We start from the raw sequence: 15,511 nt of genomic DNA, 5'->3' as shown, positions 1-15,511 counted from the left end.
TCCCCTGAACCTCCTCTGCTCTAAGGAGAACGATCCCGGCTTTTCCAGTCTCTCCACATAACTGAAGTCCTTCATCCCTGGTTATCGTCTGGTAATTAAAATTGTGTTCCGAAGCGCACGCAAAGGTGAACAACAAACCTCTTATTGTCCATCGGCCGCCCATCACTGGACGCACTGCGAGGCATTGCAGCCCCTCGCTCCCGCTCCTGTGCCTGGGCCCTGCTGATACTCGCAGACACCATCCTGCTGGCGGCCTGGTTCTGGGCCTGTGCTTGTGACTGTGCCTGGGACTGAGCGGTGCTGTGTGCGGGTGGCACTCCTCGCTGCCACTTATTGCTGTTCCTGAAGGGCAATTTGAACTCGTATGGAATCCCTTCGTTGTTCACCTTGTATTCCATCACAGGCATGCGGTACATCTCAGAGCAACCCCTGGGGAACAAAACAGGGGAAATAAATGCAGCGAATGTTATCAAGTAGAAAGGGCATTGCTGTGTGATTTGATTTACCTGGGGAAAATAAAACCCTAAACTTCATTATACTCGGTAGGTTGCCACTTATGAAAGACACAATAAACATGGATATCGGTGCTGGATTAATCCATTTCCTTGTTAGTCTTGTTAAAGAGGTGGATGCTGGCCCACAGGCAGGAGGAATGACCAGCTATAACCTTCCAATTTGGCCTGTAACTGGGGAAGTGCACAAAGAAAACCACGAACTAATGATCGTGAAGACCTGCGTTAAAGCTTCCAACTGCGCAGTGCACTGACAGCAGTTAGAGTGCCTGGAGGCAGCCGAGTGGGATTATATAACAACAAAATGACATTTATATTGTTAGTGCCTTTCACGTCGGAAGGATTTGTGACCTTTGCTCCTGCGCTGAGCAAGATTATAGATTTCTACGTCGCAGATTCTTGAGTGGCTGCTCATGATCGTTCAAACGCACAGCAACAACTTGCATTTATATGGCGCCCCTCACACAGGGTAGCATCCCAGAGCGCTTGACAGTGGTGGAGCACGACCCCGAGCTGAAGGGAGGGTGCAGGTGACCGTAAGCACGGGAGGGCACTCTGCCTGTACAATAGCTAAACATTCAAACACACACACACACACAACAGTATGAACAACATGATAATAATAAATAATCCTTGTATTTAATATAGCGGGTTATCATGTCTTCGAGACGTCTCAAAGCTCTTCACAGAATATACTGTAAAGTGAATTGACTGTTTATTTTGTGGGTGAATATAAAGAGTAGAGTGAGAAGATCAGTTCAGTCCATCACTAGCCTATATGTAACCAAAACCAGATTTCATAAGTGAAAGCAAGTGCTTATCAAAACCCATCGATACATGTTGCAGTTGTGAGTTATGATGGACTAAATGTATGGATCCCAGTAACTGCCCCATCTGCATTACACCCATCTCCTTCTTCCCAGCCCCACACAGGCTTCATTTTTAAGTCTGAAAATGCACCTGGGAATCAATCTGCTCTTCAATGATTCAATTGCCGCAGTGAATGCTTGCAGTGCATGTAGCTTTTGGGTACTGAAATTATTTATAGCCACGGAATACACTTCATACAATCTGAAGAGTTATTTTGGTTATAGAAAACAGTGATAGAGAAATACAGTAGCCTTTGCATTTGGTTGCATTTGCTGGAGACGGTCCTGGAGGATAAAAGCTTTGAACTGAAATTCACTGGGACAAAAACAAATTAGGTCCCAATGTAATTCTGTAAAAGACCCAAAAACAAGATGTTTAGAGACTTGGGTTCAGAAGGCAGCATTAAGCTTTATACCAACAAGGTGCCATTCTAAGCAGACATGCCTCTGACAAGTACATCGCCTCACTGAGAAGCTTCGGAAGCAAAAAATAATAATGATCCTTGCATTTGATATAGCACCTTATCACGTCGTTGAGACATCTCAAAGCGCTTCACAGAATATCTTGTAGAATGAATTAATTGACTGTATATGGAAATGCGGTAGCCAATTGCGGATAACAATGACCCACAAACAGTCATGGATTGAGTGACCAAAATTTATTTTTGATGGGGATTATTACCTCCGCAATGTGGACTAAGGAACCTTGGCTATAGTTGTGCCCTGCCCCCTAACCCATGTCCTCTCGTTTGCAAGGCAATACGTTCTAACCGCTACACTGTACAAATACTCCAGTCAGCGAATTAGCTGTTTTCGCTCAAGACCTGGGACCTGAAAGCTCTGAGTTCCAGTAGTTCCATTCAGGATTCCAAGGTCAATACAATGATAAGAAAATATTTTACATACCTTTGCGTGGTCACAACATGATCCTCTCACTGGACCTCACTAGTGCTGGAGAAACACACACTATATCGCACCCACTAAATCAAGGACTAGTGAAATCCCCTGAATGTCCTGTGATGATGCAATATATAACTTTACATTTATACCTCCCTTTCCCGTTGGGAGAAAGCCCAAAGCACTGAACATTGCTGGCTGGGCACCCGAGCTAGGTATGGTCAAAGGGACAGGCCTTGAGAGTTCCAGAGAGTGTGGTCGGAAAGGCTGAAGGCCTGCACACTGATGGTGAGGTGGACAGGACACGGCACATGAAGCAGCTGACGCAGCGTCCTAACTCAATTGCCAGGTATAATATAGACGATAAGTACATTGCCAGGAACTAAGCCTGGCTTTTCTGGTGCTGTAATAATAATATAATAATCCTTGCATTTGATATAGTGCCTTATCACATCTTCTGGACGTCTCAAAGCGCTATAGAAAATATACTGTAAAGTAAATTGACTGTTTATTTTGTGGGTGAAACGCGGCAGCCAGTGGCGTACGTCAGTGTCCCAATAACAGTCGTGGATTGAGTTACCAAATTATTATTAATATTTTTTTCCCAAAAAAATTTGAGGGATTTATTACCTCCGGAAAAGTGATCTGCCGATTGACTAACAACCGGGTTCCTACTCACTGCTAGGTAAACAGAGGCGTGTGGAGTAAGGAAACTTGCCCAAAGTTTGAACTCAGGTCCTCTTCCTCCATGAGGTGAGAGCTCTAAACACTGAGCAACAGGCCTCCACAATAATAATGATGATTTGATAGCCCTTTCCTTGTCAGATCCTCTCATAGCGCTTCACAGGATTTTTACTGTGCAGTGTCAATGCATCTTTGTGAATGAACCTGGCAACCATTTATTAAAATAAAATGATCTCATCAGAATTTCCCAGACCCTTTTAAATGGATAAAATTTACAGAGGAAAAACTAGGGCTGATCATCTGCCGTTTCCTCAGGAATGCAATCTCCTCGATGAGATTAAAGAATCAAACAAATTGTTCCAAAAAAACACCGTTCGTCAATGGGGGTGGGGGGGGGGGGGGGTTGGGTGGCGGTGTGGGAGGTAAAGACAGCCTATAATAAGATTCTAATGTCCAGCTAACAGGAAAACAGGAATTATTTCCTCCGAGATGATTAATGGTGAACGCAGTTGGATGATTGCAGATGCAGAGTGGAGCAAAGTGCAACCAGAAAACGGAGAAAGAGGTTGAGCAGATTAGAATGCGCAGCTGTTGCCTCATGCTTTGAAGCTGCTCAGCTCCGTAATTACATTTTTTTTATCTGTGGCCATGGCCGAGTAAAGCAGCTTTCCTCCACAAAAAGAAAATAACATGCAGCTATAACATGATTAATTTGGAAGATACTTAACTTCGTATCAGACGCAACGCGGGCACGACAGAGATAAGATGCTGACCTCAGCTCTTTGCCTCCGGTTTCTGTGTATTAGAGGCTCAATCCATGCAGTAGAGAGTAGAGGTCAGGGCTGTACGCAAGCAAAACACATGCTTCGAGCACTCTATCCCCATTACTGAAAAGGGAATATCTTCTAAACTAATAACATTAGGATTTTTTTTTTTGGTGGGGAGGGGTGGGGGGGAGGGGGAGGCAAACTGGCTTAGCTTTGGTCTGACTAAAGATGCAACATGCAATTCTTGCTCAGTGATGCTTTTAGCATTGCTCGGTCACATATTCCATTACAATATACAACTACAATTGCCACAGTCAGTGAATAATGTGATATCCTGGCTCAGTCAGTAGCATTCGCATCAGAAGGTTGTGGGTTCAAGTCCTAAGTCAGGATTTGACTTCACATAGTGTTCGCATAGTTGAGATCTGTGGATACATTTTTCTTAGGACACATTTTTTTTTAATCCAAGGCCCCATTGACCCATTCAGATGGATGTTAAAGATCCCACGCCACTACCCAAAAAGGGAAGGGAATTTCTCTGGGTGTCCTGGCCAACAATTTGTTTTATGGCTGTTTGTGGGACACTGTTGCATCCATATGGACTGACGCCTACAAATATACAATCACTTCATTTCACAATAAATCCTGTGAAGCGCTTTGAGACATCCTGCCGAGGTGAAAGGCGCTTCAACAACTTGCACTGATATAGCGCCCTCCGCGCCGAGCAGCGTCTCAGAGCACTTAACAATAGTGGAGGCCGAGCCAGGAGGAGGGGGAAGGTGACTGTTGGTGCGGTCGAAAAGGAAGGTCTTCAGGCGCGACCTGAAGATGGGGAAGGAGGAGGCGAGGCGAAGGGGTTGAGGATTGTTCCAAAGTTTCGGGGCGTAGTGGCTGAAGGCACAGCAGCCGATGGTGGAGCGGAGGATCCGGGGAACGCGGAGGAGGCTGGTCCTAGTAGAGCGGAGGCAGCGGGTGCTGCTGTGGGAAGAGAGGAGGTTAGAGAGATCGGGGGGGTGCCAAGGAAGGGAGGGATTTTTTTTGGGGGGGTGGGGGGAGTGTGAGTATCTTGAAGTCAATTTGCTCTGTGACAGGGAGCCAGTGGAGTTTGGCAAGGACTGGAGTAATTGGGGTATGATATTTGGTGCAGGTGAGAATGTTAGCAGCGGAGTTTTGAATGAGCTGAATTTTGTGAATAGTGGAGGAGGGGAGACCAGCGAGGAGGGCGTTAGAGTAGTCCAGCCGAGAGGTGGCAAAGGCATGGACAAGGGTTTCAGCAGCTTTTGGGGTGAGGCATTGTCGGAGATGGCCAATGTGGTGGAGGTGGAAGAAAGCAGTGCTGGTCAGGGACCGGATGTGGGGTAGGAAGGATAACTGGGGATCGAACCTGACACCTAAGTTGCGCAAGGGTTCAGAGAGTTTTAAGGACAAGTCGGGTAGGTTGAGGAGGTCGGAACTGTGGGCAAGTAGACATCGACGAGAGCCAAAGAGTATGGCTTCCGTCTTGTTGACGTTTAACTGCAGGAAATTTGCGCTCATCCAGCTCCTGATGTCCGACAGCCAAGCTGCTGAAACCCTTGCTGAAACATCGGGGAACCGGGGGTCACAGCTGGAGGTGGAAAAGTAGAGTTGAGTATCATCTGCATACATGTGGAAGTTAAACCCGTGTTTGCAGATGACATCACCCAGAGGGAGCATATGGATGAGAAAGAGAAGGGGCCCAAGGATGGGTAAACCAGCTATACCAAATGCAAGCATTATTAGGTTTAATATAATTCTATAAAATAAATCATTTAGTTTATCTTTATTAATATCTAATCGCAATTAAATTGCAATGGGGATCAATTAATTTCTTCCGTGCAGTTGGGCAGTTTATGCAGAATGCACGAGTAACCGTGTTTTGCACTGAAACAAAGTACTCAATGTCACGAGACAATTACTTCATCTCTCTCAGTCAATGCTGAAGGAACCTGTAAATAAAAGTTTAACAGCCTCGTGCTTTCCTTTGAAGATATGTGGAACCAGAGAACAGATCATCCTTCGGCTGCTTAGTCTCTCTTGATTTTTGTACGTGTAGCTTCAATGCTGTAAAAGGGACCTGACTGATGTCTGACAATAGGATTTTGCCAGAGCACCAGAGTGTATATGTTCCACTTGTGTGAAGATCGATGCAAACAAATGGAATGGTTACATTTCGATCCGACCTGAGAACTTGCCCAATTCTTAGCTCTGATATAGAGGCTTATATTGTCAAAACATCTCAAAACGCTTCACAGGATTTTACTGTGATTTTTGTAGATGAAAGCAGCAGCCAATTTGCGCACAGCAATGTCTCACAGAAAGCCATGCAGTGAAGAGTCTATAATTTTAATCTGCGGATTGGTGACCAAAACACTGTAGAAAGACCCTTCACTTTTTGAATAGCACAAGAGGACATTTATGGCTGACCTGAACAGGTAAATGGGACCTCTTCTTAACGTGTCATTTGAAGGACAACGAGGGAAAATATATCATTGTCATTTCCCCAGAACAAGGATAAAATCCCATGTGCCAGCCATCTTCTATGTGAGGAATTAAGCATCGACAAGCTCAAAGGGACGATGCAGGGGTTTACACGGTACCTCGTTAACATGGAATCACCTACATCTGTCTTAATAGGGTTCAACATATATCTTTACAAACTACAGGGTGTCCACAAAGTCCTGTTTCCCGCTGTTTCAAAACAGCGATAAGGGACTACGGTGGAGTTGAAACAACCTGCCATTTCGCCTCCTCACTCTGTCCAATTTATGGAAAATATCGCACCGAACATGGCAACGGATCATTATCTACCGTGAAAATGATGGTGCTCACTCACACCGATTCTCTAGACGTCTAAATACAGTTACTGTACACGTGTACTGAATAAATACAATCACGTAATTCTAAATACAATTATTATCATTCTTCCACATGTTGCAGTTGTTGGTCAGTTCACTGTGTAAAAAAAAATCTACAGGTAGCAGAAGTTTGTGGACACCCTGTACTGTAATCATGCATTTACTAATACTTCGGCTAACAAAGATGGCACGTGAACTTGACGGGTTCCCAAGACCTCCAGACCCTGTGGCATGAGCTGAGCCCCACTGAGCAAGATCTCCCGCCTGCCATGCACCCACCATGACAACATCAAACTGCACGCTTTGAAGTTAAACCCCATGCAGAATACTTCTCTGTTCCAAACTGTTTATGTAACGGTCTGACTCCCCACTGAACTTTCCTTTATGGGTTGAGTGGCAGTTTGTCACATGCGCGCTAATGGAGCTGGGTTTTAGATAGTTAGAGAAGTAGAATATGGTAGCGTATTTCTCAGGAGAGATCAAGGTCACTGCTCAGTCTCTCCGCAGCAAAACAATTCCCCTATGCTGATTTATACATAAGATTGTTCAGGTTGTTTCTCGGTTGCTTTAATGGTCAGTGCCCCCTTGGGGCAGACGCTGCTTCATTTGCTATTAAGTACTGTGGCTACCAGGCTGGGGATATGAGAAAACACATGCCTCCTCACTGCAGGCAAAGTGAGAAGGTCACAGGCACAAGGAGTTTAACGAGCATCTAGAAAACCTGGTGAATCAAGAGGTATAGCTTCCAGGTGGAATTGGTCACTCAATCCATGACTGTTTGTGTGACACTGCTACACGCAATTGGTTGCTGCATTTCGGCCACAAAATACAAGGTCAATTCACTTTACAGTATATTCTGCGAAGCGCTTTGCAATGTCCCAATGAAGTGGTAAGCCGCTATGTCAAATGTAAGGATTATTATTAAGGGAAAGTGCCAAGGAATGAAGTACGTGAAGGGAAACCCACTGCATACTCCCAAGGTTCCTGCTCTCGATTCTGGCAGAACAATATTGTAAACAAGTCAATCCAATCTCTAGAATATCACATCCACAAGGTCTAAGAACAGGTGTCCTGCCCATCTGGCTTGGCTGCAGACAATGCACAGTGTGGCGAGGTCACAGTGGGGGAATTAAAGCAGCTTAAAATACCACAAACATCTAACATGATTGCAATTTAAGAACGGTCGGGTGTAAGCCCTAAAATGGAGCAGAGGGTGAGAATCAAACAATTAACTTAACGTATCCTGCCTAACAGCTGGCGTGGACACAGTGCAGGGAATAGCCGTATAGTCTAAATATTACTCTGGACGGTTGATAAAGGGTTGCTAGATCTTCGCTCTTCCTCCATTGACTGTTCAGACCGGCCAGTCTGGCAAAGTTAGTTCACCTGCGATTAAGTCAGGGACACTGCCAAGCTCCTGAATTGTGAAACAAATGGCAACGAACCACACTAAAATACAGTGAGCTCTGCTGCTGCTGATGTTACACGATTTAAAAGTAGGACCGGGGGGAAAGGCATACCTGCGAGGCGTGCTGTCTTCGTGTGGTGGAATGATGATGACTTTAACAGTCACAGATGTTCGCAGGAGATCAATCATCTGTTCGTGGGTCAGAGTGGCCACGGCAACCTTGCAGATCTCCACCAGACGGCTGCCCTGTCGGAGGCCAGCCTGCCACGCGTACCCATAGGGCTCCACGTCTGCAACAATCCCTTCGTAGTTCACGTGGAACCCCAGCTGGCCCAGACCATTCCTTCTTAAGGTCATCTCAACCGTTTCACAGCCCTTGGTCGTCACCTGAAAGGATGCAGAGAGAACTGTGACTTGTAGGGACAGGTGGGTTCACAGGTTTTATTTCAATCGGAATATATTTGTTTTTCGGGGTGGGAGGCAGAGAGAGGTGTCAGCTATCACGACACTTAAGAATATCAAACCCAGAGTCCCAAGCACATTCATACATAGAAATGACTCTATGCCTGAAGTAGTACGTGCTCTCTCTCCCGAGAGGAATGTGCCCCACCTTTTTAATTCCGAGAGTGTTAGGTGCAGGTTGACAGGACCCAAGGCTTGGAGAACCCAGAGTGTATGGCGTGGATACTTACTGCCGGAGTTTAATCAGCTAAAACAGATAGCGGGCCATTACCAAACTCTGTCCAGCTAAATTCCTGCTCATTCAGCTAGGACCACCCTACCCATTTGGCTTGCAGGGTTAACAGGAGCCAAGTAGGAAGAATTATGTGACCCCAGTGACCGACTGGTTTGCCTCACCAAATCTTGCTGACAATATATATATATATATATAAACAGTTATGGCTCCCACTATTCCACACACTTGAAATAAACTGCAATACTATACACAGGAATAGAAATAATTATAACATGTAGGATACAGCACATATACACCTGTTCTTATGAGCTTTGTTGGAAAAATGCAGATGAGTTAAATGAGAAACGAGACAAAGCACATCTGAAAACAATTTGGCTAGTGGTTTCTTTTTCCAGAATTCACAAATGCAGTCAGGGCATTCGGACAAATCTAAACTAATTTCTCACCGCCATTTATAACTTGCTATTTTTCAGCAATCAATCAGGGCATTGCTCAGTAAGATGTGTTGAGGTGATTAGTACTGAATGCAGTACAGTGGTCTGGACAACACTGACAACGCCACCCACTGGGAAGGGACAGAACAGTTCAGATGTCCTTTCTGAACATACGGGTGTGATTTCAAACAATAACCTCATCTCGGCCTCAGACAACTCATTGTGCATCAACTGAATTATGAGAGATGTCTTATACACACTTCTGGTTATCCACTATACTCTAGAAAACTTTTTCTCGACTCTTAGACTTGCCGACAGTCTTTGAAACTGAGTGGCAATGTCTTGTCTGCCTCCTCACCTGGCAGCTTCTCAGAGACAGCCACTTTCATAAATAAATAATAATGCTTACATTTGATAAAGTGCCTTCACACAGGAAGGTTCTGTCAAAGCACTTCCCAGGATTTACGTAACGTGTAGACTGTATTTCCCAGGCATCTACCTTCTACATCGTGTTCACAAAATCCTTTTGCCCCCCGCCACTGTGTTTCTTTTCTTACAATGAATTTTTATTTTCTGTTGCAGATGTGTCAAGTGTAACAATGTCTGACAGCAGTAACTTCCTCGTCACTGAATCCATGCTACGGAAGATGTAGCAACGAAAAACATGGCAACGGATCATTATCTATTATGAAAATGATGGAGCTCCATACACCCCGACCCTCTGGACATTTAAACACAGTTAAACACTTGTACTGAATACAATGAAGTACTTCTAAATACAATTATCATTGTTCTTCCATGTGTTTCAGTTGTTGGTCAATGCACACTCGCAATAAAACATGCGAGTAACAGGACTTTGTGAACACCCTGTTCATTTGGTGCATTTTTAACATCTAAAGCTGGTGCTGGGTGCTATTGGTCAAGTGATAATTGAATAGCCAATTGCAAAAAACAGCCAATTGCACTACTCTGAACTGGTATACAGATATACACAGAGGATGATTGAGTGTTTGAGAACAAGCTGCACACCCCAATTTATGTTTAGACAATATTGTCAAACGGAAAGAATAAAGTCAAAGCAATCTTCTATGACAGTTGTGAAATGGGTACAAGCTTTTCCATTGATTGCATTCAGTTTGATTCATTCAGTGCAACCTTAGAGTTATATTCACACAATACAAGACTGTAGTAAAACTCTGGTGCTCACAGCAATGAACCAAGAACTCACCTCTAGCCTTTTGACGATCTCTTTAATCTCCTCACTGTTATGGTTGAAGGTCCGGAGAAAAATGCACTCCCCTCGCTCGTAGAAGATTTTTGTGGTGGTGAGACTAGAAGTCCATCCAATGATGTCCCTGCAGGAGCAGTTGAACACGACCTGCTTTGAGCTCTCCTCAATCAAGACCACAAACTCGTTGGAGATGCCCAACAGGCAGTCGATCTCAGCAGAACAGCTGTAGTCCTCTGCGTGGACACTCCACACCGTGGTGCCCGGGCTGTTCATTTCTGCGTTGGGGTACGGCTTGGATTTCTCTTTCTTTTTAGTTGCCAGAGAGATGAAGGGAAACTTGCCCGAAGGGTCGATGGGTGTGTTGGTGACGCTGTTTTCCGCCAGGTCTTTCAGGTACTCCTGACGTGTCCTGGTTGCCATGGCCCGAAACTTCTCCGACTTGTGCGCTGCGTTCTCGCCGTTGATCACCTTGGCCAGTAAAAAGTCCCTAAAGACTGTCGACTTGGGGAAGGTGACCCCTTTCGGGATGGGTGGTCCAAACGCAGGCACGTCTTTTGATCTTGCCACAGCAACACTAGGACGAAAGTACAACACAAGCGTTGGTCTTTTTACTGCGAGTGCGGATTCCAATACGGCAAGAGCAGAGCGCTGTTTACTCTCAATCCACTATAAACCTCAGTGGTTTTGCTGTGAACACTGCACTGTTCTGTACTTAACATCTTCCCTGCTTCCGAAGAGAGCACTCAGTGTGTGAAGCTTCCTAGAAATGATGGCCTCTAAATGGGCCAAGTGCTCATTCTGCATATCAAATGGCACCACTTTATAGCTGAACAGTCGTCTTTCATCCAATGATTCTGTAACTGAGCCACCACAGACTTGGAATATCCCAGGTTCAATTTGTGGTCGGTGCTTAGTTTGACAATCTCAGCTCCAGTGTTGAATCTAAGGATGATTCTTGTTATTATTATTCTTATTAAATTGTAGCCTCAATGACCCTGGGCTAGGAAAGGAGGACAGATCAACCCAGATTCACGTTTCGGCTACAGAATGGTCATTTGTGGCTGCGTATTTTAAGCTCAGGTGTGATGCTCTGCCCCCGAGAAGTCTTCACCTTGCTATTTTAAGGGTTAATGATCAAATCTGAACTCATTCATTACTGAATTAAAGCTGACGTTTGGCAGATTATCTCGATTTATGTCAACTCTGTAGTTATAGTGTTTTGTGAGCTAGTGTTTCTCCAGGATTTCGTACATAGAATGAAGCTACTTTGCAATAACTTGTGGATAGGTTAAACGAGGCAGGCTGCGTTCGCCTCAGTGAGTATAGTCTGACTCACCTGTAACAGACGTTCTCAGTGCAAGGACTGTGTGCTCTCACAACAACAAAGACGTGCTGGAAATGGGAGCGGATGTTCTTTGGGGTGAAGGGCTGGGAGCCAGGCTCTTGGAACACGATGGTCACTATGTCGTTCCCGATGTGCCTTTTCCGAAGAAGCTGAAGTCCAAACAAAGACGGAAAACAAAAGACGGGTTTGCAATTCGCAATTTCCGATTCATTGGTATTCCATCTCAGAAAACAGGATTTATAAACACTAATTTGCTAGCATCTTATTACTAGCATGCCGACTATTTTTTGGAGGTGAACACATTCGCACGCGGCCAAGGTCCCACGAATGGCCAGTTTGTGAGACAAGACCCAAAGACAGCAGCTGCAAAAGGGAAAGCTCCATCGCAAAGTGGAAAGCAATCAAAATAGTTTCTATCTGGTATAATAATAATAATAATAATAATCCTTGCATTTGATATAGCGCTTTTCACGTCGGGAGGACGTCCCAAAGCGCTTCACAGAACACACTGTAAAGTGAATTGACTGTATATTTGTGGGCGAACGCGGCAGCCAATTGCGCACAGCAATGTCCCACAAACAGTCGTGGATTGAAAATGACCAATTTATTATTGTTTTTGGTTTTGGAGGGATTATTATTAGGCGTGTGGAGTAAGGAAACTTGCCCAAGGTTTCGCCCTGCCTGGAATTGAACTCAGGTCTCTCGCTTGCAAAGCGAGTGCTCAACCACTGAGCTACAGGACTCCACTGGTATGAGATTTCATGTCTTTAGACAGCCTGGGGGAGAGGAGGGAGTACGAAAGTGAAGCTCTTTCAATGTAAAATTGATTGTTCCCCAAACACTTACTCTTCACTTTTAACTACATTATGAATGTCCCCTAAGCATACCCTTGCATTGCCTCGATACATTTGTGAATATTTCACTTCGAAAACATTGGAATCATATCACAAGTCACGTAACTCTCATGTCTAGTGGACAGCCAGCAGTAAACTAAAAAAGAAATAATGCCTTTGGCTTTCTGTGTGGGTCAGAGTATTGAATTTTGTCAAAAATTGAGTTTGATCAATAAATGAGCTCAGTACTCAAGCTTGGATTATGATGTGCAGCAGGTCATTCTGTGGAAATGAACAGAAGGCACAAAATAAGTGTCTGTCTTTTTATGATTTAAGACTACATGGTGCCTCAAGACTTCAAATTCTATTTTGTGGTATTATTTAGGAACACTCCACTAAATGAAAGAACCGCAGAGATGTGCAAGAATCAAAGCAAACCCTGTGCTGAATTGTCTCAAACAAGAATTGTATTGTCCTTATCACTTTGTCGAATGAGTTTCAACTTGCATATGACATGTCCAATCTAACTTTGCTCAATGCCCTTCTCAAGCATAACCTTGTGACAGGCCAAATGTTGACGCAGAAACAAAAAACAGCACTGAGATGGAAACCCAACAAGGGATGAATGATGCCCTGAGCTCTGCAATATCCTTTCACATTGGGATCCCAAGTTCACATCTAGCCCAAAGTGAGCAAGTGCCTTTCTCTGCTGCCTCTAGAAGTATAGATTCTCCCTCTCCCTCCAAGTGAGCATGGGACCACAGAACAGAATTGCTCATTGCATAACAGGGGTGGTGTATGCAGGATACACATGTGCAGTAAATGGAGGATAGACGATACAATACAAGTTTACATTTATATAACGCCTTTCATGTTGGGGGACGCTCCAAGGCAAACAAAAATCTTGGGATTGCACCCGAGCTGTGAGTCTAGGGAAATTAGACATAACCTACTAAGGTGCGAAAGCCAATCCCTGCCTGGCTGAGAACAGGTAACACACCACATAGAACAGGACGCAAACTCACAACCTTTTGATCTGTGTCAGGTAATGTAACAGGTGATGTTTTTCCTCACAAGTATCATTGTTATGGAGGGGAGGTGTGGGTGGGGAAGAGAAAAGGAGAGCTTACAAATGACATGTTTGACATGAACGGCAAATCAATATTGTCATCCATCACCTGGTCAGTCACATCTGTGCCTTCGTCAATTTTTCCATTTATTCAATGTGAACAGATGCCTGAGAAAACGATGCTGTGAATGACTGCGTCAGCAAGAATAGTAACAACTAAGCTGTTAGTCTTAATGCATTGCAGTAGCGAACACGGGTAATATGCTGAGTCCAAACATGGGCCTCAGATATACCTAAAAATTTACAAGTGTGGTGTGTGTGGAGCGGGGAGGTGAACAGAAAAAGTTATCTTTCAGACAGGACCACTGAACAAGCTAATCTGCCCAGAGTTAATCCCCAAAACCTGGCCCAGCCAGGCGCAGAGTTTAGTTTCAAGGATGATAAATGCTCATAATCCCACAAAAACATTTTATTAGAGAGGCCACATGTATTTTCGCACAACATTGGAAAGAAGAAGCCTCCGACTAAATGAAAGATTCGTTTTCATTTAATTGCTGCTTGGTCTTGTTAAAATTCCCTATTATTCCAGTCAATCCCTTGAAGTAGTTTGGGACGTCCTCCCGATGTAAAAAGGTGCTGGACCAAATACAAAGATTATTATCATTAAGAATTATTACCCAAACAACCATGATTGGCTCAGCTTTACTCAATGAAATCGGGAGTGGGGGGAGTGCTTAAGCATTGGTAGTTGCATAGGAGTTCCTGAGCTCTGTAGAAACAGGGCTGATGTGATGTAGGGAAAGGAGTTTTACTGACAGTGGAATATTCAAGACCAGCCAACGTTGCTGATTTCCTTCTGTGTCAGTAGATTTACATGGTTTATATGAAAGAACCGCTGGCAGACAATGCAATACATTCTCAACCAGTCACTGTAGCCGCTAGAGGTATATATGTTGCGTAACAGGAATCAATGCCAGAACAATGTCCACACTTGATTTCATTCCAACGTTCAAACCAGTTCTTTTGAAAAATGTCTCTTAAAAGAGGCGTCTTTTTCCGGGCCACTGGAAATTTTGCTGCCTTGTATCTTTTTGTAATGCAGGATCACAAGGCTTCTATCCCCTATCCCCCCTTTAAACACTGGAAACCTGCTCTAAGGAGGACAGGATATCAGGACACACTTGGCACTAGGGGGATCCAGGAATCAGTATGTCTTATTTCACCAGATTATGACTGACTGGCACCAAAATGAAGATGAGAAAAAACAAGTCACTATGACCTCCAGGCAAAGAGCTCTGAGCTCTGCTTACAATAGCGTTTGCACTACGGTTTACTGAACGCCTAATTCCCAGTGGGATTCTGCGCATAACAGACCCTGATATGAAAACGAAAGGTCTATCTGTGGTTAAGTGTAAGGGATCAGTGTGTTAAAGGGATCTTGACCTACCTGCTGCTTGTTGTTTGGTGTATAGGGAAGCAGGGTGGAGACGTGAAACATGATCTCGTAATCTTTGTAGGTTGTGTAGAGAGAATGCGTGCCAGTCGAGTCCGCTGAAAAAACACAGAATCGGTATCGTTACCAAGAACAAAATCCAACTCAGCACAGACAGGAATCTGCTGTCTGACATTAGATGCTGAGGATTTACTTGCCATTAAATCGTACAGATTAAAGTCAGAACACTCTGTTCCTCTGTTCCCACCGTCACCTCCTTCAATTTGGTACATGGGAATTCTGGCTAGATGCAACAAACTTGCTGAAGTGTGCGCTGTCAAATATGGTTACCCTTTTTCGATTTAACTAATTTGCCCACAGAGTTTGGTTAATATACCACTGGGAGCAGGGAATCTCCCCACTCAACTCCTGTTAACCCTGGAAGCCAAAGTCCCAA

General features: G+C 44.4%; 1 protein-coding gene across 6 annotated transcripts in view; it reads right to left on the bottom strand.

Annotated features, from left to right (window-relative positions):
- sipa1l1 (signal-induced proliferation-associated 1 like 1) overlaps positions 1-15,511 on the bottom strand; it is a 163,803-nt gene that overhangs the window by 28,149 nt on the left and 120,143 nt on the right. For all 6 annotated transcript variants that reach the window (XM_007893254.2, XM_042337969.1, XM_007893253.2 and 3 more), the window contains 5 exons: positions 15,070-15,173; positions 11,712-11,869; positions 10,373-10,949; positions 8,126-8,400; positions 139-429 (listed from right to left, as the gene is read on the bottom strand). In XM_007893254.2, the coding sequence (XP_007891445.2) occupies positions 139-429; positions 8,126-8,400; positions 10,373-10,949; positions 11,712-11,869; positions 15,070-15,173 (1,405 nt within the window). The remainder of the gene's footprint in view (positions 1-138; positions 430-8,125; positions 8,401-10,372; positions 10,950-11,711; positions 11,870-15,069; positions 15,174-15,511) is intronic.

The sequence above is a fragment of the Callorhinchus milii genome, unplaced genomic scaffold (genome assembly GCF_018977255.1).
Source record: "Callorhinchus milii isolate IMCB2004 unplaced genomic scaffold, IMCB_Cmil_1.0 Scaffold9, whole genome shotgun sequence".
Lineage (NCBI taxonomy): Eukaryota > Metazoa > Chordata > Chondrichthyes > Chimaeriformes > Callorhinchidae > Callorhinchus > Callorhinchus milii.
The sequence above is the reverse complement of the archived record's forward strand: the minus strand, read 5'-3'. Positions and strand labels throughout refer to the sequence as shown.